The following is a 10,114-nucleotide window of genomic DNA, read 5'->3' on the forward strand; positions in this document are numbered from 1 at the left end:
TTTTTGCCTTCTTTGGTGGTGGCAAACTGTGGTGTTTCCATTTCTTTGACTGTTCTTTTGTTTCAGGAGTGTAATAATGGATTTTTGTTTCATCAGTAGTCACAAACCGACGCAAGAAATCCCGTTGGTTTTTCTTGTAGAAGTCCAAACACTCCTTTGACATCAAAGTGCGAACACGTCTTTGCTCAGAGGTCAGCAGATGCGGCACCCAACTTGCTGAGACCTTCGTCATACCCAAATTTTCGGTTAGGATGTGGTGCACTCGGTCGACAGAGATGCCTGTTGTCTCAGCTATCTCATGCGTTTTCAAACGGCAATCTGCTAGCACCAAATAATAAACTTTGTCGATATTTTTTACAGTGACAGCAGTTGACGGCCGTCCACTGCAAAGGTCATGTTTCACACTCTCTCTGCCAGATTTAAAAAGGGCTGTCCATTTTTTCACAGTGGTGTACAAAGGAGCAGACTCTCCCAAAACTTCATCCATGTCAGCTTTGATTTGAGATGCGGTCAACCCTTTTTTCGTCAGGTATTTTATGACCGCATGAGTCTCCGTCTTTCCATTTTTGACAAAGCATGTGCACATTGACTATCTGCTAAGCTGTCGTGGCAAAACTTTACGACAAATCAAGCAGAAATTGGTATCGTATCTTTAGCAAGGATGGCTGAATTATTCCCGCCAAAAATTAAATTGATCGCAGCGCCGCATATAGGCAAGGCCGCAAACTTTTCGAACAGCCCTCGTACAATAAGCACCCTATATATTCTCCACAGATGCCTTATTTCTTGGACAAGTTCTGTGTACTTGCTAATTTTTCCAGTGAATGTGTTTTGTATATTGTGAATGTTTGGAATGGATATGTCTATAATGTACGTGATTTTATTGTGTTTGTCAATGAGTGTGATGTCTGGTCTGTTGTGGTAAATTATTTTATCTGTGATTATGGCTCTGTTGTAATACAGTTTGTGCATGTTGTTTTCCAATACTGTCTGTGGAATGTATTTGTAGTATGGTTCGTGGATGTCTAATAATTTGTGTTTGTTTGCAAGTTCTTGGTGTATTATATTTGCTACTTGATTATGTCTGTGTAAATAATCTGTCTGTGCTAAGAGCTTGCACCCAGATGTAATGGTGCTGTATAGTTTCTGGCATGATGTGACATTTTCTGCATGTGTCATTTGTGAGTGTTGTATCTTTAAGTATGTGTTTTCTGTAGTTATTATTATTATTAGAAAATGATGATTTATTCACAATTATAAAACTGATTATTACAAATATGAAGCCATATACATTTAATACAATTTTTCAGTTCTGCAATATTTGTGAAGTTTAATATTTAATCTATCATTACTATTTATTGCAATATGACACTGTAAATTATTTATTACAATACATTCAATAAAGATAAAAACACTTGGATTTTTTAAATATATTTCAGATAGTAAAAAGAATTATAGACAAATTTAATTTTATGTATTTCAATGTCTTTTTACATTTATATACATGGCATCAAGTTCTAATATAAACAATAGAATAATTTTATTAAAATAAGTTTTTTGAAGTGTTCAATAATTATAAGATCACTTATAAATAATGGAGTAAAAATAATATTTCCAAAATTATTTATGAAAGATAATAGCCAGAATGCTCTCTTTTGTTTATGATTACTTTTGAAAACTTTGTCAGTCATCAATATGAACAACTTCAAAGAAAATCCATAGGAATTTCCTCCCATTTCTCAAAGATTGCAGTCTTCAGGTCTGTGGTGTTATCATATTGCTTTCCATTTCTGTAGACTGACCTCAAGTTCCTGATATTCTCCATAAGGTTCAAATCTGGTAGTATTACTGGCAATGCATGTCTTCAACCCCATTGGCCTGAAATCATTCTCAAGTAATGTTAATGGTATGGATGGGAAGTGTTATCTTCTGGAACTGCTACTGATAATACACGTCTTTCTCCAAAGATGCATTTTTAGCTGCTGCATGTATCCTTTAGCATTCTGCATTCCTTCAGAAACGACAATATTTGTTTTTCCTCACTTTCCAAAGGCAGCCCAAACCATCATGGAACCCATTTGTCATTTGGAGAAGATTTTTCCCTCCTTTCTTAAATCATTCCAATAGTACTGGCAATCAGGTCCAGCTAAATTAACTTTTTCTCATCTGACCACCCTGCATTCTGCCAATATTTCTTCCAGCTCATGTGATTTCTGGCCTAAGTCAATCTGTCAACCTTGTACTTGTCTGTAAGCTATAGTTCTGATTTTCTTTTGACATATTTGAAATAATTGGCAACATGAACTACATTCTAAACTATCCTCAAGCTTATTCCATATTCAAGTTCTGCAGTAATCTTTCTGAGAGAGTTTGTTCCATTCATTATTTCTCTTAAAACTGCTTGTTTCTTAAAGGAAAGTTTTTATAGCTTTCCAGGACTCTTCTCAACTCTACACTCTTTGTCTAACTTCAAATATTTCCTGATCATGCATATCAATCTTTCTGTTTTATCAGCAGAACTTACTAACTCACCAGCTTCATTTAGAACACTTATTTTACCCTTTTCAAATGCTGAAAGTATCTTGCCCTTTCTGAATTAACAATGCCTTGCTATACAGAGAACATTTTTTGGTTTCCATAACAACAATAACAAATAGTAGTTAAATGACTTAGTTTCACAAATAATTTTTTAAATATGTTTAATTGGATAAGTCTTTGAGTGTTCTTATCATTATTGGACACTAAAAATTCATTTTATTATGAATAATTAGCCTGCTAATTTATTTAAAATCATAACTGTTAGTGTACAAGTGTGTCTTTATGAAAGATATAAGTGACAACAATCAGACAGTAATAGTTCCTATAATTTTCAAATTATTCATAAAATGTTGGGTGTTATCATCTTTATTAAACACATTGTGTATTAACTAATCAGAATCAATAATTAAAATGAGAAAAATTAATTAGTTGATTATGATTTTGTATCTAAACAACTTTTTAATTTTTCACTGAATAATTAGCTTATAGAAGTGCACTCATTACTAAAGCAAAATTTACATATATTTTATGATCTTCTAATTTTTATATAAACTTGAAAAAAGAAGCAATTTTATTCTCTATTTTACAACATATAACATCTTCATGATAGTGTGTAAAATAGTTTATTGATGAAAAGATTACTCAGAATTATAGTTTGCTGCACAGAAATTAAATATAACAGCTAATCAAAAACAGTAATTAAGCTACTACAAAAAGGAAAAGTTCTGATTCTAAGACCTAGGCATTTTTAATCTATCTAGACATTCAAAAAATGCTTAAACAATATTTATAATGAAAGTAGCAATCCGGACTTAGGAAATCAAAGAGTTTGTAGTAACTATAATCATCTTGACTAAAATACTTGAGGGTGGATTTGAAAAAATTACTGAGTTTAAATAGTGTTCAAATATATATTTTAAATTATTTTAACTTAAAAAGTTAATTTTCTTTTACTACTTAATATGATTTAGGATTCTTCTAATTCTTTCTTCAGAATTAAATAATAATATATAGTTATAAACTTAAAATCTATTAATAAAAATCAATACAATTTTTCATTCTATTACATAATCCAGAAATGCTAGTGCACAAGTGACAATAAAGCTCCATTGACATGATGATTATTTTATTCAGCTTAGGTAATGTAAAAAACCAATAGAATGTTCAATGATAAAAAAGATACAAAAGTTGTACAACAAAATTAGTATCAATATAAATTTTTCCATTGTTTGTTTATTAAATTTTCTCATCAATCCTTAACTAATAGAAATGTAACAAATTCAAATTTTATAATTTCAAAAATAAAACCAGACTGTTTCAGGTCCAAAATACAGAACATCTGTAGCATCTCAATGATAGATTTGGCACTTGAAGAAAATTTAAATGGCCATACCATGACAATATAGACAAATGAAGCACACCAATATGTCACCTGCTGAGAACATAACTAACATAAATATGAAAGTGCCATTTTGACATAATTGGTTTATAGTTTTTGTCAAAACTTCAGTCTTTCATTCCTAATCAACTATTTGAGTTAGCCAATTGAATTTTTTCTTTGTAGCTATAACATCTTCTACTTGAAGGTTTTCTAGCAGGTTAATTTTTCTTATCTTTCAAGTTCTTAAGTCATTTTTTTAATTTTAGTTACATTGCTAAGCATTAAAATCTAAATAACTTTTGAAAATTTTGTGATGAAATAATTGCATGACACATACATTTTACTTTAAGCCTCTGAACCTTACAAATGAAATTCCAACATATTTTAATGCAGATAAAAACAAATGCAATATTTGCATTTTTTGTGACATTCTTTATTCCAGTCTTGCATTGTTTGAAATGATAGTGAGTGTCATGGTACACACAACTCAAAATTGATAGGTTTGATGTTGTATCACTGATGTTCCAAGCAGAAAATCTCACCCAATTAGCCCCAGAAAAGAAAGGAAATTTGAAAGCAATACAGTTTTTCACTCTATACTGTAAAATCTAGCCATGAACAGAATAACACTTAATTCTGTTCATGTATAGTTCCAGTTTAATTGTGCAGTGGTTGTTTTTTGTTTTACTTGTGGCAAAATCTAGCCATTTAAAACTCTTTGAAATCAATAAACTATAGTGCCCTACTACATTAAAAAATTTCCAATAAATACTCTTAACTTCAGAAATGCTTGTTTTTTATTTATAAATAATTTTCAACCATACATTTGACCATCTTCACTATCACTTAATAATAACTCTTTTTCAAACAGTTAACATTCTTCAATTGCTAATTATTCAAATACAACCATGATCCAAACTTAAACCATAAGTTTAAATCCTCTTTATAATTTAATTTGTCTAACCATTTTCTTCGAGCATTCAAGAAAAATTTTTTTGAACCAAAAGATAAATGTTTCATGAACTCAGAATTCAAAGGTTTAAATTGATTGATTATTGCAACATACGACCCAACTAACCCCCCAAAAAATTTAGAAGCAATAGTTTTCTGCTTTATACTATAAAACCGAGCCAGGCCTACATTAGATCTCGTCAACAAAAGAATTATCACGTTTACAATCTAATAGCCATTTCATAATAACCAAGACATAAAAGTCACTATGCTGCATCAAAAAGTGACCACTAATATAAATAATTGAAGAGTTTGAGTTAATGATTGACGTTAGGAATTTTCAGGTAACCTTTAACATAAGGAAACAATTCTCAACAGGATTGAAACTGCAGGAAGTAGCTGACATTGCTTTGGCTCTATAACATGGAACCATAGCATCTGAAAGACGAATGCCCATAGGGTCAATACTTGGAGGAGATTTAAATGGACCCATTAGGTGACACAGCAAATGAGCACATATATGACCCAATTACGGAAAAAGAAGAGAAAAAGTAGTAAATTAGTAAGAATTTCATTGTTGTAGGCGTATGTAAACAAGAAGAGGACGGTATATTCTTTTGGCAAGAAGGAAAAGATGTCAAAGGAACCCAATGTACCTCCTAACCTACATAATGCATTGGAGGGTCGCCCGCATCTCGCATCAGCCTACAAGCGACACTTACTGTTATATTTGCATGTATTTCGAACTTCTTTCCGTTCCTTCCAACGAAACGACAAGTTAATTCGTCCACAGATGCATTTACAACTTGAAACCTTTCGTGATTCTTAGGAAACAGCGACTCTAATGTCTTTATGTCCTGTTTGAGTGTGTTGAGGCAGGCCATCTCGTCATCTACACAACATCACTGTTTAACAAATTTATTAATTCAACTCTACAAACTCTCGTAATGTATCGTTAATTGCGAAAATAAAAGACACTTCTATCCCCAACTCACAAAACAAGATGGCGGACTAAAGACTGTCACTCGAATACGCATGCGTATAAAACGAAACAAGGGGACGATAAATCGAAACCTGTTCCGTTTCCGATACAAACACCATTTGAATTTTTTCCAAAGGAATAAATACTATTTTCGTTATTCACAATATTAATATACAGAAATCGTAAACGTTTTTCTCGTTGCCATTACTCGTTATCGTTTGGTTTGCACGCGCTTGTGTTACGTATCGATTTTCGTTTGATATTAATCCATAGATCGATCACGACGTATATATTCTGCATAAAAATAACCTTAATAATGGCCTTTAAACGTTGAATACGTATTTAAATTAGCCTCCCACTCGAACTACTTATTTCTAACACATCATCTATGCTAATGGCAAATAATTTAACATCTCGTGCAGTAAACCTAATCAATCATCTACATATTGGAAATGATTAATTATATTGCTCTATTTTATAAATGTTGCAAAACAATTAAGTCAGCTTCGACTTGCGCAATATTTAATGCTATGATACTCTAACTTGTTACTATAGCATCCTCATCCTCCATCCCTAAGCTTAATTGATGATGAGGCCACTAACAATATTTCATTTCAAAATTATTTTAAAATATAAACCTTTATCCTCACTCGTCTGTTATGAACTCGACAATGTTTATGTACGGTTTAACCACACAAACACGATAATTATTAAATTTTACAGTTTTATTTTAAACTCGGTACAAGAAATTTACCATACTTTTTGTTATTTTCTACAGACTTTAAGAGAGTCGACAGATCTGTTACCTGTTTTGAGAAACTATTAACAATCCTTAGAGGTAATTTATGGCATCTTTGCCATAAATTAATAAATGGTGAAAACAATGATAAAAATAATTTGTGATGTTTAATGTCTTTTTTTACAATTTGACTCAACACGCTGTCAATAAAACCATAATAGTAATTGACACTTTATATAATTTAAATAATTTAACAAAAACTAAAACATTAACTAATTTGCCTTAGTAGAGGTTTCGAAGGAACTCCGTGCATTTCGATGAAACCCACTAACGTCTCTGGCACGTGGCCTTCGTAAGTAAGGTTAAATTTCTTCACTGCTTTTGCTGCTATACATTTCAAACTTAACTTGGCTTGAGTTCTAAGTATGATTTCGGCAACTCCCGTCGTTGCTGCATCGAAGGGAGTCTCGCCATTATTATTTACAGAATCCATGTGAGCTCCGGCTTCGATTAATGCTGTTATTATTGAATGCAACGTGAGAAAATCACTAATTGGTTTCTGATAACCCACAATTATGTGTAGAGGTGTATTTCTCTTGTCGTCGATGGCATTAACGTCTGCTCCACACTGTATAAGTAGTCTGGCTGTTGCTGCACAAGGAAATCTACAGACGTTCTTGGTGTGGAAATCGTCGACGGGCGTGTCGGCATTCACCGTGAGATGCAGAAGCGTCGAATTGTTGCGTGTCGAGAGTGCCAAACGGTTAAGTCTATAAACAAGTTGATAAATATGTGTTTCTTGTTCTTTAGTACATTTCTTTAAGAATTTAGTTACAATTACTAATAAATACAGTACCGTATGTACATTATATTCTAAATCCTCTTGTTGAGACTCCATCATACCCTCACCACAATTACACAAAGACTGAACGTTTCTTTCTAATTCTTCCACAGCAGTTTCAATTACTTCTTCATTGTACTCAAAAGGAAGATCAATTCCTATATGAATCATCTGTGAAAATACTTGTGCAAATCTTAGAAGATCTTTACGAACAGTAACATGATTCCCATGGCGTAATCTCAAGGCATGCAACCAAAGTTGTATACATCTATCAAACCTTGCATTATCGGCAAACACAGCACCACGAAATATCACAGGATGAGGTACTTCTGGATTGTTAGGCCCCAAAATTCTCTCTCTAATAACTAATGATTCCATGTGAAGTGCATTAGGATTAAACTGAATTGCATTCAGTTCTTCTAAAGTCTGGCATTCTATTCTATTTTCATATGCAGGAATTGGGGGGATTAACTTTTTGGGAATTGGATCGAGTCTATCCAAAAAACGTTCCTTCATGGCCCAAGAAAGATAGTAGAATGCTTTTGTTAGGCTATAATGATCTTTATCATTAGCATAGGAAGCACCAAGCAATTCTAAAGCTTCTATCTTGTTAATTTTAGAACACCAACTCTGATTAATAAAATATTCGACCACTTCGGATTTCGTCCTTTCGGCAGCTGCCAACACCGGCGTCATTCCGACTACATTCTTCATAACAGTGGCACCATTCCGAAGTAACTCCTTTACAATTTCCAGATGACCCTGCTCTGCTGCAAAATGAAGAGCCGTAGCACCACAGTGGGCTCTCACGTCCGGATCGGCACCTCTCTCCAGCAGATAGTTCACTACGTCATGATGACCTTTATAAGATGCAATCATCAAGCAAGTGTTGTTATACTTATTGGCAATATGGATATCTGCTCCGTTATCTACCAGATATTTGACAATGTCCAGACGTCCGTCGAAGCAGGCGGCACGTAACGGCGTGGAATTAGTGCGCGTGGGATGATTGACGTTGGCACCGTAGTTGACCAGGCACTTGACCACATTCAAGTGGCCGGCTCCGGCTGCACACCACAACGGCGTAGCTCCTTCGATAACGTAACCATCAAACTGTACAGTCCCCTCCTGTTCTACATTAGCTTTAAACTTGTTAAGTAACATCTCTATTATGTTATTGTGTCCATTTTTAGCAGCTATAATGAGCGGGGTACACTTATGGCCATTTTCTTCAATCGAATATTCTAAATATTCTGAGAGTTCCACCCTAGGTCTGTCTGCTAACAACGCATACACCGTTACGAGCATACCGTCTCTGGCAGCATAATACACTCTCCTACGTAGCAATTCTTTCTCAAAAGTCTCGGCCATATCTAATAATCAACATAAAATCATTATAAACAGGAAACCTACGTTACTTTATCACTACTTTCAAATCTTTTATAACAATATATATAACAAGACGACATGCTAACATTTCGCGCATTTCATCCTGCGCAGTTTAAAAATGGCGATAGCAGCACCAAATGTAATCGTAATTTTTATTCATTTTTAAAACATAATCGTTACAAAATCTTTCTTACAATAATTAATAATAATTGCAATATACATTTATAATTTTCAATAATTAACGTTTTTAATTATATAACATAATTGCTTTCGTATTTCAATTTTTGTACATTTCAAAATGTCAGACGCGATACTTTTTGTTGTTTTGTTTTTTAAATACTTGCTTCTAGATCTATTTCATTCCTATTTTTTAAAATGTCTTTTACGCTTAACAGTTTTAATATTAATTTAAATATCTATTTGTTTAATTTTGCCTTGGAATTTTTGAAATTGTATGAACTTCAACGACCTTTCCCACATACAAAAGTTTGTAATGTTTTTGACCAAAATGGTGGCCAGAAAACGCAAAATTATCTTTAAAACTTCATTTTAAACTTTATCATATGAGTGTGATGCCCGAACTTTTGTTTTTTTTTATTACGAAAGCGACAACGCACTCGGTCTAAATTTAGCAAACGTTAAATTTGGAAGCGGTCCATATTGGAGCCATTAACTCTGTAATGGATCCACCTGTGCGAATGTAAATTTAAACAATTTTAAACGATTTGACAGAAAAACTACAAACTAAACAATTTTAAATAGTTCCAATTTTAAAATTTTTCTTAATTATTTTAATAAAATCTCATTTTTTCACAGCTTTTAGCACACTGCGGGCAGTAAGAAAGGCCTACTTTTAGGAAGCCCATTACGATTTCTACTAAGCCCACAACGCAGCGGCCTTGTGGTGACGGACGGAATCTGACATACTAGTAGCCAGGGACGCCCCCTAGTGGGCGTTCTTTACAAATTTCCATGAGGCACGGTTCCTTTGACTTTTTTGTTCCTATCAATATGCCCTACAGCTCTGTAAAAGTCTGAATGGTAAGATTTACCCTCCGAATGAAGAGGTGGCGATCCCCCCAAACTGTAGCCCCCTGTGCGAACAATAAAGTCAAAGGAACCATACCCCTACTCGCGACCCTTCGCGAGATATAAGCCCCTGAAATAATAAATTCCTATTACAAATATACTGAATTATTTATATTGTTATATTGACCAAATAATAATTTATTGGCCAAATGAATAATAATAATTTATATTGTTAATTTAAATAATAATTAAAATTGTTAATTT

The 10,114-nt window shown here is 33.3% G+C and overlaps 2 protein-coding genes across 3 annotated transcripts in view; both read right to left on the minus strand.

Annotated features, from left to right (window-relative positions):
• LOC111631524 (ubiquitin-conjugating enzyme E2 Q2-like) overlaps positions 1-5,908 on the minus strand; it is a 62,965-nt gene extending 57,057 nt beyond the window's left edge. For both annotated transcript variants that reach the window (XM_023375780.1, XM_023375779.1), the window contains exon 1: positions 5,593-5,908. In XM_023375780.1, coding sequence (XP_023231548.1) covers positions 5,593-5,754 — 162 coding nt within the window. In that variant the 5' untranslated portion in view covers positions 5,755-5,908. The remainder of the gene's footprint in view (positions 1-5,592) is intronic.
• Positions 5,909-6,766: 858 nt separating this feature from the next.
• LOC111631539 (protein fem-1 homolog B-like) lies at positions 6,767-8,936 on the minus strand. Its single transcript, XM_023375799.1, has one exon. It carries the CDS (start codon positions 8,801-8,803, stop codon positions 6,860-6,862), a length of 1,944 nt encoding a protein of 647 aa, XP_023231567.1. The 5' UTR covers positions 8,804-8,936; the 3' UTR covers positions 6,767-6,859.
• Between the last annotated feature and the right edge of the window lie 1,178 nt (positions 8,937-10,114).

This window comes from Centruroides sculpturatus, unplaced genomic scaffold (assembly GCF_000671375.1).
Source record: "Centruroides sculpturatus isolate CEXI.00-Female unplaced genomic scaffold, Cexi_2.0 scaffold412, whole genome shotgun sequence".
In the NCBI taxonomy this organism is placed as follows: domain Eukaryota; kingdom Metazoa; phylum Arthropoda; class Arachnida; order Scorpiones; family Buthidae; genus Centruroides; species Centruroides sculpturatus.